This window comes from Entelurus aequoreus, linkage group LG22, assembly GCF_033978785.1.
Source record: "Entelurus aequoreus isolate RoL-2023_Sb linkage group LG22, RoL_Eaeq_v1.1, whole genome shotgun sequence".
NCBI lineage: Eukaryota > Metazoa > Chordata > Actinopteri > Syngnathiformes > Syngnathidae > Entelurus > Entelurus aequoreus.
The window spans coordinates 20,716,836-20,732,225 of record NC_084752.1 but is presented as its reverse complement, the minus strand read 5'-3'; the positions used below and the strand labels follow the sequence as shown (position 1 = coordinate 20,732,225).

At 39.2% G+C, this 15,390-nt stretch overlaps 1 protein-coding gene across 1 annotated transcript in view; it reads right to left on the bottom strand.

The window, feature by feature from the left end:
• pkd1a (polycystic kidney disease 1a) overlaps positions 1-15,390 on the bottom strand; it is a 137,832-nt gene that overhangs the window by 10,132 nt on the left and 112,310 nt on the right. The window contains exons 47-55 of the mRNA XM_062032740.1: positions 11,958-12,160; positions 11,547-11,741; positions 11,324-11,463; positions 9,342-9,472; positions 9,154-9,232; positions 8,944-9,072; positions 8,488-8,659; positions 8,120-8,410; positions 3,745-3,879 (exon numbers count right to left, since the gene is read on the bottom strand). Of these exons, the coding sequence (XP_061888724.1) occupies positions 3,745-3,879; positions 8,120-8,410; positions 8,488-8,659; positions 8,944-9,072; positions 9,154-9,232; positions 9,342-9,472; positions 11,324-11,463; positions 11,547-11,741; positions 11,958-12,160 (1,475 nt within the window). The remainder of the gene's footprint in view (positions 1-3,744; positions 3,880-8,119; positions 8,411-8,487; positions 8,660-8,943; positions 9,073-9,153; positions 9,233-9,341; positions 9,473-11,323; positions 11,464-11,546; positions 11,742-11,957; positions 12,161-15,390) is intronic.

The window sequence follows — 15,390 nt, the reverse complement described above, 5'->3', positions numbered from 1 at the left end:
TTATATATATTTGATGTACCGTATTTTTCTGACCATAAGTCGCAGTTTTTTTCATAGTTTCATAGGAGCGACTTATGTGTGAAATTATTAACACATTACCGTGAAATATCAAATAATATTATTTAGCTCATTCACGTAAGAGACTAGACGTATAAGATGTCATGGGATTTAGCGATTAGGAGTGACAGATTGTTTGGTAAACATATAGCATGTTCTATACGTTATAGTTATTTGAATGAGTTTTACCATAATATGTTACATTAACATACCAGGCACGTTCTCAGTTGGTTATTTATGCCTCATATAACGTACACTTATTCAGCCTGTTGTTCACTATTCTTTATTTATTTAAAATTGCCTTTCAAATGTCTATTCTTGGTGTTGGGTTTTATCAAATAAATTTCCCCCAAAAAATGCGACTTATACTCCAGTGCGACTTATGTATGTTTTTTTCCTTCTTTATTATGCATTTTCGGCCGGTGCGACTTTTACTCCGTAAAATACGGTCCTTTAAAAACCTCTAAAGGCTTAGTGGCCACATGCGTGGACAGCACCTTTTAGCGCTTATTTCCAAAATTGTGTACACTACTGAATTGGGGTCTTATGGCCGCTTATGTGTACACTTATACTGCCATCTGGTGGTGTCAGAAGAGTATAACATACAATGGGATTTGGAAAAAAACAGTGTAAAAATAAGAATTAGCATGTCACTAAACATGAAGTACACGTTTGTGTACTTATGAAATAAGTACATCATATCAAAACTTGATTCTTAGTTTTTATTCTAATTAGGGTCCAATAAGCCCAAATAGCAAAGTGAAATAAAAAAAGCATGTAAACAAACCGCTTGGGCCTTAAGAGGTTTTTAAAAACACAAAACATACAAGAGTTTTGCATAACAGTGTTGGACAATTCTCAGTGTGATTACCGGTCAGTGATAACGACAGACGGTGCTATGCAAAGACTGCTTGAGGCTGAATAGTTGACTGTTATTTCTAAATTGAAGCAAAGCTGCAGGAGCACAAGTGAATCAAGTTGACACAGCAGACGTTGTTGCGTGTGTGTGTGAAAATAACTTTGTTAGACGTTACACGACATCAATGCAACATCTGTTGCAAGTATGTAAAAGCAACAAAAAAAAAACAACTCATAATGAAAGAAACTTTTTTTTTTTTTTTGAGTGAAGAGAGCCAAAAAAAAGAAAGTTCAATGAAGGTTACATTCTGCTTTGGCTTTTCAAGTAACAGTGAATTGTTGTTGCTTGTTAATTTATTGTTTGGCTGGTTTTGCATGCATTCTAGCAGGTGTGCCCACAGCTGCCCCAGGCGAGATTGGAGCCGTTACAAATTTTAGTCACACTTTTTTATCTATGTAAAACCATTTGTATGCTCATTTTAATCAAACTAATTTAATTTTGCATGTTGTGTACTAAAACAAACGAATGACTAAAAACATTTTTAGTGTAAAAGTACAATTTTAACATCATTAAAACATACATTTATAAACCTTCCTCCCTCAACTACGACTGGGATTTGAACCTGCAACCACTGCCTTCAGGACAAGTACTAACTCTGTGCGCCACAGGACCCAATGGGACTGTGTGGTCATTACATCAGTCGTTATATTCTTCCCAGTGATGGAGCAGGAAGCAGCTAGGTATAATTTCATATGAGGCACCATGACATTTTACATGTAAGCATGTGATCTGAGTATAGGGAGGGGCGGTCCTGGGTGTGCCAGGTAAAAGTTATGTTAGTCGAGGAAAATAAGCAAACTACATAAATAAGATACTTTAATTTGATTTTGATATTTTTTTTAATCTTCAAAGATTGAAACTTAACACCAAGGATTTGACTGATGAACATTATCACATAATACAGGGGTGTCCAAAATGCGGCCCGCAGGTAATTTTTTAACGGCCCCACTGCACATTCTAAAAATATGATGAAAAATAAAATAAAACAAAATAAAAAACATAAAAAGTGGTATAAAAGAGCAAACAGGTGAAATGTATCAAGAAAATGTTGCATTATTTACTCTAATAACACAAAGCTGCCATGCAGGCTGTTTCTTTCTTTAAAAAATAATAATGAATCAAAATCAATGTTATTATGAATTATTGACCTATTCAAGTCTCCATTTACTTCACATTAAATATTCCACTTTGAGATATTTTGGGGGGAAAATGTTGCATATTTTTTGGTTGCCATTTAAAAAACAAAGTTTTTTAAAGAAGGGCCTAAAAAGAACAAACAAAAAACATAAACAACAATAAAACTTATAATTGACGGATAGATCTGAAGTTGATCTTGAGACTACTGTGGTAAAAGTTTAAAAAAATGTTGGATTTATTTTTTTAAACTTTACTGAGCAGTACCCTTTTGGATCCCCAATAATTTTAGTGGGACTTTTTTTTTTTTTAAGTGTCATTGCTCCAAAAAATAATGAATTAAAATCAATGTTGTTATGAGTTATTGACCTTTTTAAGACTCCAATTATTATATAATCTCAAATATTCCACTTTAAAATTTTATTGGGGGAAAATATTGCATATTTTGTGTTTTTTCCATAAAAAAAACACGGTTTTCCTTGACAAAAATGGCATACAACTTAAATCTTTAAAAGCGTTGTATTGACAGATAGACCTAATGTTGATCTAGAGATTTAAACCTTGAATAATAATAATACTAAATAATGACACATTTGTAATATTTTTTTTGACCAAAACCTTTTGGGGTCCCTGGGATCAAGTCTGAGTGGAGGACTAAATGTATCTTTTTTATACATATATTGTATTGGTTTTTAAAATAAAAAATATCAAAATGGCCCCCGCTTGCTTTGATTTTTCAGTGTGCGGCCCTCAGTGGAAAAAGTTTGGACACCCCTGACATAATATATTCAGAAAGTATAAATAACGACAAATAAAGATAGAATACTATTAACCGCAACATGTAAGTGTAAATGATTTGTACATTTTCAGAATGTGCTTGTTCTATTTCTAAACACAGAAAACAATCAGAAGTTGTTTTTATTTTTAAGTTATCGTGCTGTGATTTTACCAGTCTGGCCCACTTGAGAGAAGATTTTTCTCCATGTGGCCTCCGATCTCAAATGAGTTTGACACCCCTGCCTTAACGCATGTGATTAATTAAAAAAAATGATTGTGTTACAATACATGAATGATGACTAATCAAAGTGTATGTTTTGACCGATGCCTGAAGGCAGCACGTCAGTGATCACGTCACACATCAGTCATAGTTTGAGCGATGTGCTCAGGCGCCCATTTTCGCTTCAAAATAAACCTCATCGGAACTTTAGATAAAACTGAAGTAATTAGTGTTGCAGCGACAAATGTATAATCTTAAAGCGAAACATAAACGTGAGGATGGCGGCGCGAGCATGAATGCATTTGTATATTTGTCTTAGTTTAAAGAACCTTTTCAAAGAACCAATTTGCAAACCATACCCAACCCTATTTATTGTATTGTGCAGGATTAAGTGTGAAATGTATGAAAATGCAACACACATGTCCTAAACTAGATGCTGTAAAGAATAATAAACTTTACATTTAATTGTAAAGTGAATGTAAATCTATTGTTGTTAAACCTTGCTGCAGTATTTCCACAGATCGGGCCTGATGACTACACGCGTTATGAAAAAAATGTCAGGATAAGGCATGAAGAAGAATGTTATGTTCATTTCTATTTATAGAAAGTAGTGCACATTAGAGGGATAAACACTGACCAGGTGTCCTGCATGTGAGTATGCCAAAAACATCAGCAGCAAGGCGAGAGCGACACCCAGCAACTCCCAGACCGAGCGCCGCAGAGCTCTTCCAAAGACGGCCCACTCTCGCAGGAAGCGCAACTGATGGGAGGCCTGCATGATCACACGGAGGGAACAAAATGTATTAAAGGAAAACTTCCAACATATTAAAAGGCATCGTCCTCTGATTTATGCGTTTATTGCAGAACATTGACTCAGCAGATGTTGTCCACGTGTTGCGCTGCACTGCCAACAGTAATCGCTGACAGTTTGCTCACACAAAATACTTGCGGCTGACTAAAAAACTATTTGTTGCATGACAAGTAGTGAAGTGTGCATGTTTACAAAGGTGAGAATCACATGTAGGATGTACCACAGTGTCAATGCAACTAATCTTTTTGTAAAACACACGCTTCCACTGTCAATATACTTTAGTGCGTATATTGATTTGCTTTCATGTACAAAATGTAGTTTTTTATGAAATACTTTGCACACGTATTAATGAGCCACTTAGCAATAATACACTACTTTTGTAATTGAGATAACATGGCGTCAAAACAGTGCCAAAATTGTTACGTGTAAAAACGAAACACTGTGCGCGCAGACTCATTTTGCACGCACACAGACTCTCTATGCACGCTCGGCAACTTTTTGCTCACACCAGGACTATGTTTACACTCGCGACATCTTTCTTTACACGCTCAGTCCCACCCTTTTGGCATTAGGAGCGGCCCAGAAACTCTCCACCTTTCTGATTGGTTACTTTGTAGACCAGGAATATTCAACTGATTAGTATTGGGGCCCACATTTCCAGAAAGCCAAGTATTTGGGGCCTGGATTTCTCCCTTCACTATCATTCTTATTTTTTATATTTCAAAGAACCAGTGTGCTCTACAGCAGACATTTCATATTAGTCTATTTATTTTGTCTGTTTTTAAGTACATTCTGCAAATTAGCTGACAGCCCTCTACTGTTTTTAAGAATCTGCTGCAAAAATGTGAGTCTCACCAATTTTTGGAACCAAACTCACGGGCCAAATGATGAAAAAGAGAGGACCTAAATTGGGACCTTGAGGAACACCACTAGTATAACTAAAAAAGTTGAACAAATGACTACTGACTGCATTGGAAGTAAACAAGCTACAGCAACACCATAGTTACTTAAAAGGGTGCCTTGAGGCCCGCCTAAATTACGTAAAACACAGGTTTGGACTTAAGTGTTCTATGTTTGCTAGCAAGGTTAAAATGTCAATTAAAGGATCTGCCAATGTGTTCACACTGATGTAAGGAGCACTCTACTGGTTTTTCAGTGGCCTAGTGGTTAGAGTGTCCTCCCTGAGATCGGTAGGTTGTCAGTTCAAACCCCGGCCGAGTCATACCAAAGACTATAAAAATGGGACCCATTACCTCTCTGCTTGGCACTCCGCATCAAGGGTTGGGGTTAAATTGGGGGTTAAATCACCAAAAATGATTCCCGGGCGTGGCACCGCTGCTGCCCACTGCTCCTCTCACCTCCCAGGGGGTGAACAAAGGGATGGGTCAAATGCAGAGGACAAATTTCACCACACCTAGTGTGTGTGTGACAATCATTGGTACTTTAATCCATTTTTTTAGGAATTTGCAACAAAATGTTTTGTGTCTCACAAGTTTTTTCTGAAAACGGGGGCCCTTTGGCTCTAGGACACCAGTTGAATAGCCCCGCTTTAGGCTCTAAAGCCCGGGTCCCCAAACTACGGCGTCCAAAATTCGGCCCGCCGTAAGTCTCAAGTTTTTTTTTTTTAGTTTGTCCGACCGCTTACCAACCGGTGGTATAGCTCGGTTGGTAGAGTGGCCGTGCCAGCAACTTGAGGGTTGCAGGTTCGATCCCTGCTTCCGCCATCCTAGTCACTGCTGTTGTGTCCTTGGGCAAGACACTTTACCCACCTGCTCCCAGTGCCACCCACACTGGTTTAAATGTAACTTAGATATTGGGTTTCACTATGTAAAAGCGCTTTGAGTCACTAGAGAAAAGCGCTATATAAATATAATTCAATTCAATTCTATGTTAGCTACCTCTCTTTGTTTATAATGCCCATTTTCTGCTGCATCTACTGTCTATTTTATGCTGCCATTTTCCTTTGCTGCAGCTGTTACATCCATCCCATCCATTTTCTACCGCTTATTCCCTTCGGGGTCGCGGGGGGGTGCTGGAGCCTATCTCAGCTACAATCGGGCGGGAGGCGGGGTACACCCTGGACAAGTCGCCACCTCATCGCAGGCATCCATCCATCCATTTTCTACCGCTTATTCCCTTCGGGGTCGCGGGGGGGTGCTGGAGCCTATCTCAGTTACAATCGGGCGGGAGGCGGGGTACACCCTGGACAAGTCGCCACCTCATCGCAGGCAGCTGTTACATATTAAAGTTAAAGTACCAATGATTGTCACACACACACTAGGTGTGGTGAAATTTGTCCTCTGGATTTGACCCATCCCTCCGTTCACCCCCTGGGAGGTGAGGGGAGCAGTGGGCGGCAGCGGTGCCGCGCCCGGGAATCATTTTTGGTGATTTAACCCCCTTCAGATTGTTTTCTTTGTCTTACTTTGGCCAAAAATAGAACAAACACATTCTGAAAATATGACGATAAAAGTATAGAAAAAAATACCTGGCAGCGGTAAAGTTTAGATCAGCAGTACCCAAACTACTCAAGTTTTTTATTTTTATTTCTCCTTTCTAATCTATTTTCTACCGCTTGTTACTCTCAGGGTCTCCTAGCCGCTCAGGCAAATCATATTGTCAAAACATGCATTTTCCCATCGATAACGCGACATCATCGCGCTCGCGCCGCAGTGTCGGGCGTCAAGTGCGCACTCTTTTAGTCAATTAACGCCTGAGGAATATATATATAAATGATTCCCGGGCGCGGCCACCGCTGCTGCTCACTGCTCTCCTCACCTCCCAGGGGGTGAGGGTGATGGGTCAAATGCAGAGGATAATCTCACCACACCTAGTGTGTGTGTGACTATCATTGATACTTTAACTTAAAATATATCATCGGCGGTCACTCGAACGAGTATGACGATCTTCCTGGTAGGGGTGTATCCCTTTATGGAGGATGCCTGTGCGTGACTTTGTTTAACGTGGGGAGACTGGTGCACAGAGTCACCACACGATCCTTGACAGAATCGGGTCAGGGTCCAGTGGCATGGAGTCCAAGACGACTGGGGACCCTTTTCTGCTGCAGCCTTCTTTCGCCATCGTAGCCGTTGTGGTAGTTCTTAAAACTACCGTCTTCCGCCTGCTCCGCCGTTGAGGTCTTCACCGTATCCCTGGCTAGGGGGCAGTCAGGTACTAGGCCTTTGCCAAGGGCCACCTGGGGTAACAGTAGTAAAGGGGTTAACCTCATAGTGCCCCAAGACCCCATAGAGGAGCCTCCACTGCCGGATGCACTTTAACGTCATGAGTCAAAAAGTTTGGGGAACCTTGCTCTAAAGACTACTCTTCTTCAGGAAGGGCTCGGACAAGGTGATCATAGCGACCAATCCGAGAGGAAGGGATTTGCTTGGCTGTCTAATACCGTATTTTTCGGACTATAAGTCGCAGTTTTTTTCATAGTTTGGCCAGGGGTGCGACTTATACTCAGGAGCGACTTATGTGTGAAATTATTAACATATTACCGTAAACTATCAAATCATATTATTTAGCTCATTCACGTAAGAGACTAGACGTATAAGATTTCATGGGATTTAGCGATTAGGAGTGACAGATTGTTTGGTAAACGTATAGCATGTTCTATATGTTATAGTTATTTGAATGACTCTTACCATAATATGTTACGTTAACATACCAGGCACGTTCTCAGTTGGTTATTTATGAGTCATATAACGTACACTTATTCAGCCTGTTGTTCACTATTCTTTATTTATTTTAAATTGCCTTTCAAATGTCTATTCTTGGTGTTGGGTTTTATCAAATAAATTTCCCCCAAAAATGCGACTTATACCCCGGTACGACTTATATATGGTTTTTTACTTCTCTATTATGAATTTTTGGCCGGTGCGACTTATACTCCGGAGCGACTTATAGTCCGAAAAATATGGTAAATGCCCACTCCTACTTGCCAAAAGGGTGGAATGTTGTTTGCGTAGGAAAATAGAAAGACACATCGCGAGCGCAAACAAGAGTCCGTGAACAGGCAAAATTAATTCGCAAGTGCACAGAGAAGCCGAGTGTGCTTTTTACTCTTTTTACTTGTCATTGTTTTGACGCCAGTGGACAACTCCTACCATCTAGTCACCACAAGCTTCACTGTCCAAAGTAACATAGCTACCTCGAAGAAACATAACTTAATACTGCTTTCTTGGAAATTCCCCCTCACCTTGAGAACCAGTATAAAAAGAAGCATGGCCGCCATGACGGTGTACGTCTGAGTCTGCTTTGCAAGTGGGTAGAAGTTTGTGAAGGTGTCCCGTGGGTGCTTGATGTACGACGCCCACTGCTGTTGGGCCACGACGCAGCGGTTAAGATGCAGGCCACACACAGATGCAGCCAGCACAAGTTTACAGACGCCCAGCAGTCTCCAGGTGGACAGCAGGTAGGTGTAGCCCTCTTGGAGGACACCCAAAACCCCTCGGAGCAGGAAATATAACACCAAGGCAAGAAGGACAATCTGGAAAGATGAAGATGTATCACCAATTAATCAAAAAGTGGACTTTAGACAGAGGTGTATGCATGGTTATGGTTTACCATTAAAAGGAGCTGCAGATCCAGCCCTGTGATTGGCCACAAGGTGATGACGATGAGGTCAAGGCTAGACTGAGCACGCTCAGAAACTGGGAACTCGAAGACAAAAGAGAAGACTGCCAAGAGTTTTGTGTTGATGTTGTAGAGCGAGAACTCCACAAACAGGGCACGGCTCCTACAAACACACACAAATAATAAATTATTACAAAGAAAATTCATTTCACTTTCATCATTTAAAGATTTTAGCGGTTACATAAATTGTGGGATCAGTGGGATAAATAAGTCACGTTGCAAGAACAAAGTTTTAACGAGTGTAATTCTTTAGGGACAATAAATCCAGTTATAAAAAGTTGTGGGTATGCAAGATGCATTTCTAGTCCAATGTGAAATGGTTCACACGACTACAGAACAAGTGGCTTTTAAATTGTGTTCGAAGCACATCAAAGTTTCTTTATCGACCTGTAGTCCAGCCAGTGCTGCTGCTGTAGCTGCTGCAAGGAGCGTGACGCCTCTTCTAGACTTCTGTTCAGCTGGAGGACCAATTCTGTGCCGCTAGTGGCTGAACTCTTCTGACCAAAACGCCACATCCTTGTAAGATGAGAGAAAACAAAAGGACACCTTCAGAAGACACTAAAAACATCCTTAAAGATAAGTTAGCGCTCAACTTACCAGTTTGTCTCAGTATCATTATCTGCGATGCTAGGCCTGCCTTGTGCCCACATGTCCACTGATCTGGGACCAGCCACAACTGAAAAAAACCACACACAAAATCTTAATGGTATCACACGGCAGACACTATGTGTGATAAAGGTCATTTTGTCAGATCACAACAGACATTGACCACTAGGGCATCTCACCTTGTGTCTGGTGGATTTGTCGGAGTCTCAGTGTGCCGAGTAACACGCTTCCTGTGTCTCCCAGGAGGGAGGAGTCATTCAGAAGGCGGGGTAACAACGATTTGTTCAGCCATATCAGAACATCATTTCGGCTAAAGGGAAATCAGGACACTTAGTATTAGGTGTTAGGACTAGGGATGTTACGGTTCGGGTTTTCTGCTGATACTGACCATCAATGAGTGAGATTTATTTATGGTGAGTCCTATTGACAGTTTAACAATATCAACACAATATTTAAACTAGTTCCTTATTATTTCTTATTACATACACTTGTTTGAGGAAAACAAAGTCAATAGTACACAGTAACTAAATAGCAAAAACTACTCTCTATTACTTTTTTGCCCTCAAAGTCCTCCTTTGTTCAAGGAATTGTTTACCTGAGTTTGTAACCATTAAGAAAAACAACACAAAATAAAAACATCTAATTACTGTTGTATTGATTATATACTGATACTACTTATGGTATCGACACCATCAATTTATAGATGATTCGCCCTCCTCTTACATGTCTTGTACCGACTGTGACAATGCTGACACGCCAACAGTTGTTGTTATATCGTCTGCTATCTAGACTCTTATAAATTACTTGTTAATTTCCTGTTAATTTCTGCTGTAACTTGGTTCTTTTTACACTTCTTAAAGATTACTAAGCACTTATTTATTGGTGATGTTTTAAGCGAGCTTAGCAGTTAGCTTAGCTATTAGGTATCTCTAGGTGTGTAAAATGTTTAGCCTCGTCCTCCAGTGATAATGTATTGTTATAATAAAACTTAAAAAAATAGAAAATGTAGTTTATTTGCTGTAATGGAGGTGATTATTATTCATATTGGGGAGCGGCTCCACACTGTGTATGGAGCCACATAATTGGCTGCTGGCCGCTTGTCAGCCGGGGGACTAAAAGTAAATAGTGTCAGCCAGATGGGATCGGTGTTTGTGATTGGCATTAAAAAAACATAAATGAGCAATGGCTGATCACATACTTTTTAATGAAAATCATCTGATACTGATCGGCAACCAATCGATCAGCACATCCCTGATTTGGACATACATTGAAGACCGAAAGTGCAGCAACGTCTAAATGCTCTTAACGCAGAAATATTCCCAAACCAAAAAACTCCTGTAACAGCAAAATACTGCAAATTAAAAATGTTGCAATCACAAACACTGCAGGATCAAAAATTTAAAAAAGAGTAAATGGCAAAAATATCATAAACGTTAGCTACAGTAGCCTACCAGGGGTGGCAGACCTGAGAGGTATCCCTGTCTAAAAAAATGTAATATTTTACCGTATTATTCAAAGCAACAGATTTTGTGTTTAATAAACACAAAGAAATGTTTTTCTTTTCATTTCGTCATCTTGTTTTCGGAGCATCCGACTCATGTCTTTTTAAAGATGATGATCTCACATATCTGGCTAACTTCTGCTTTGTCCCCTGAACTTGCGGAAATTTTCTCATGTAGGAATTTGAGGTTTTGTATGTTTTTGGCATTTGCAGCATTTTTCTTTTGAATTTGTATTTAATCCAGCAGCATTTGTAGAATTGCAGCATTTTTTCTTTGCATGTAGTTGTATGGCAATTATGTGTTTTTGGATCATTTTTGTGTGTACATACACACTTAATGATGACTACATTGGGTACAGATGCGCAATCCACTAAGTTGGTATATCTGAGATAATAATGCTAGCCTTTGTTTCTCATTGTCAAAGAGGTTTTCATTGAATATTATGATTATTATTGTAGATGCAATTTGCAGTGTTATAAAACTTAATTGCAAGCATCACTAATATTTTGTTTTGCTAACATTTTTTACGAGATAGAATGCATAAAAAAAGAAAAACATATGTGTGCTTGTCTGATATCATGTGAATGATGGGCAAAAAACAAAAACAAAAACACGTCTCAACTAAAAGACCTGGGACAAAAGAAACCAATGTACTGTACCTGCTGATGTTGTGGTACTCAGGTGTATGTAGCACATGTTGTAACTGAGTATGCAGTCTCAGGCTGTGTGTGTCTTTGGCCGAGTCCGAATAGTTGAGAAGCAGAACCACCAGCAAAAAGAACATGTAAACCAGGAAATTCTGAAAATGAGAACAATTATGTTAGCAAGCAAAACACAGAGAGGGCAAACAAAAAAAATTGCACAGAAAGTATTCTCACTTACCTTCAACATCGTGTGCAGCATGCGGACCTTGCGGGCCTGGTGCCGGTCCTGAGACAGAGCATAGCCCTGAGGTGGTCGCACCCTGTGGACTCTCTGCACCACCCTCTCCACCATGGGGAACTCTACCAGCACATCCTGTTCCTCTGGGCGCAGCCGACACACAAACACTGCATAGTAAAAGCCCTCACACAACACCTGAAGAATGAAAAGAAACAAAAAAAAACAATAATTATAACAAACATGACAAAACTCTCAGAAAATGTTTGTATTTTTTTTTTGTTTTTTTACATAATTATAGGAGGGGGCTGCACATCACTAACATCTCATAACATCATGAGTGGACCACATCAAACAAATCAAAACAAATATTGTAAAATCTGAGGATAAACATTGAAATAAGACAACTCTTACTTTTATTGGCTCCAGCAGGAAACAGGAGCACATGAAGCTGGCAAAACAAGAGATGAGCCATGTCATGGCAACATGCTGATTGAACCCGTGTCCCGCCCATATGGATATACTATTTGCCAGGGCGATCCCTGCCCAGCTCCCCCACAGGGCAGCGCGTCCACACCATGGAGGGAACCGTCTGGGACGACACACGTCTGTTACAACTGGAGAGGTGCGAAGTCAGAGGAAACAACACTTAGTTAATCCAATTAGTGACTATTCCCTATAATTGACTTTAATTACGTTTTATTTGGAGGGAAAACAAAACCTCAGAAATGTTTTATTCCATACTCATTATTTACTATATATACACAGCATAACCTGTATCTATTCAATCATTATATAATGTTTGTGTCAGTATTTAATATTTAATCTAGAGTGTTCATCTGTACATTCTTTATTTTTTCTTTCCTTAAATGGTAACACAAGAACATGTCAGACATGGGAAGTGGACAGAATATCAGTAATTGCTGAGACATTGAGAATTGGTCGGGGAAGGTCTGCTTCGTCCTTCTTGACCTATGATGATTTTCCTCTTTTCTGACTTATTAATGTTGTTACAATGTTGGATACTCGTGTTAAACAATGTAAAAGTCTCAACAAATAAGGCTCATGCATTATTGTGTGAGCTTGCAAGCAGTGTTGGATGCCTCTGAATGGTATGTTTTGCAGTTTTTTTTTTAACAGTGGGCCATTTGTGATTTCATAGATTTACGGATGTACTTATTGGGCATTTCTCGTTTATGCTTTCTGCCAATTAAACCCCTTCTCTCTGCTCTGCTGTCTTGTCCCCAGTGTTATGCCTTCTTGTTTCAGGCTCTCCCGCCTGCTCTGATGTCTATAAAATAAATACTTTAATGTGTATTTCTTCAAGACATTTTACACAAGACTGTTTTGTCAACATGGACCAGTAAGTAAAAGTTGAGTTAGCTGCTAAACTCAGACGAAAAACATAGCACGGTTGTGACATTAAAACTTGGTTAGAGGAAAAACGGGAAAGGGTAGGATAAAGTATTATTTCTATATATAAGATAGGCTAGGGTAGAATAGACTTTATTTATCCCAAATTTGGGAAATTATGTTGTTGGAATGCAGATTTTTTAAAGACAGTAACAAAAGTAAAACGTAATGAAAAACAAATACATACAGTGGAACCTCTATTTGTGTCCTTTTCGGTTTACGAACATTTACATCGCGCTAAACCATTCATTTTGCATGCCGCTTGAAGCCATCGGGGGCTGACATTTTAATGACATCACTTCCTGTACACGCGGACATGGTCGTTTTAAAGAAGCAGAACCTAGGGCTGGAAAGTTATGGCAAAAATAATGGTTATGGTTGAAGTTTATTTCGAAAGTGTAGACATTATGATACATACATGTTCTCATTTATCTTTACAACAGGTACAAAAGGAGTAGGAAAAAGCAAAGCTTATTTAATCCTACCCCTTTTCCAATTTATAGCAATTACTACCTCTTCTCATCTTGTAACGTAAATAATTTCTCAATACAACACTTCTTCTCATACATAGTTAGGTCAGTTATGATTCACTTAATGAGATGGATAATATATTATTCTCAACAAAGTTCAAGATGTTATTAAAAAATGATCACGATTATTTTAAAAGATATTGTAGTCACAATTACAAACACAATTATTCATTAATTTGAGTATTTATTGTACCACCAAAACTCAACATCAAATATAGTTTACATAAATAACAATAGCAGTAAAAAATAATATTATTTCAACAATAAAATTCAGTTTTTCTGTTTTAATTGTTTTTAATTCTGTCTATTTTACCACCATAGAATGTGAGCTTTTTGCGTAAAATACAATTTTATAAATTGTTTGTTAACTAAATGCAAATATCCTTACATGTATTGGTGCAAAACATCTTTGGACAACATTAACCAGTATTTTAGGTTAGAGCACAAAATTATGTAAATGTAAAAATAAGTGCTCTAGTTACATTATGCTTGTTGAAGGTACTTTTTGAAACCCTTATTTTGTTAGCGCAATCAGACAGGATGTGGCACCCTGCACTATTACTGTGAAGGGAGGAAGTGTGCCATGAATTACAATGAATGGATTAACGTGGCCCGTATGATGTCATTGCTGCGCAGATGAGATGTGTTGTGGGTGTATGGATTGTTCTTGCTAACTAAAGATTTGTATTTTAGTCTGTGTTTCAAGTGGCTGTCTCCACATTGATTAGTTCAGGACGGGCCGGAGGAGTGTGTCGGGGATGAATCAGAGGTATCAGACACGTTTTTTTCCCAAACAAATGTTTCTTCTCCTCACAATGACAACATTTCACTTACATTTATGTCAATTTCCATTTTAATGGCAAATTATGTGAGTCGGCCCGTGGTTACGTGTTGAGTTTAGTGATTATTGATTAAGCATACTCGGCTGTGTCAAAGAACAGTAGCAACGATGTTGAGTTCCCAAACTTTTAGTAGACGTGGATTATTTTCACTCATTCGCTTCTAATCTGTTCAACCGTTATCAGCTCAGGAATTTGAAAGCATGCTACGCGGCCCATTAATCTTTTTTTCCGGTTATTATAGTTTCATGATCGTGAAAAGCTATAACCAAAATTGAATTAATTGCAGAACCCTGACGTCACATCCTATACACACGGGCACAGACATTTCAAAGAGCTTTGACTCGAGCGGCACTTCTGAGGAGTTTATTTCCACAATTGTCGTATCTTGTGCTGCGTCAGCCTGTCTTTGAGATCACTTTGTGTGATGAGAAACGCTCCAAATCTGTCCAAACTCTCACAGTCTCGCTGTATAGCTTCAGATTGCTTGGCAACCGCTTTGAGCTAGCTTGCAGCACCTTCAGTTTGAGGATTTTATCTGCGAAGGGGTCTTTGTTCCACAGCAAGTCCTTAATTCTGATGAGACCAAAAAAGATGCCACAGAAGACCTTTATGACAGCGAAGGATAAGGCACTACCGGGACACAAGCCGACGAAGGATCGCCTCACACTGCTCGTTTCTGCTAACGCTAGCGGTGACCACGTGAAGTCACTGCTCCCAGATTGTTCAACAATGCTACAAATCTGAGCCGACACAAAGGTAAAATTATTTTCCGTTTTGTTTTTTATTGTAGTAACATGATGGTTAACGTTTTGGAGCGCACCAACAAGACTTTTGTGTGTGTGCATTTAAGCTTGGTGTACTGTTGTTGTTTTGTTTCAATAATAAACAGATTGCTGAGCCATTACCCCTTGTTATGTTGGGGTTTCTGTGGTTTATTCGTTAGACCGTGCTCAATACTGGAGTATATACAGTATATACATATACTGTATACACACACACACATACCGTATTTCCTTGAATTGGCGCAGGGAATATAGTATTCGCACGTCTAGAATTACTGCC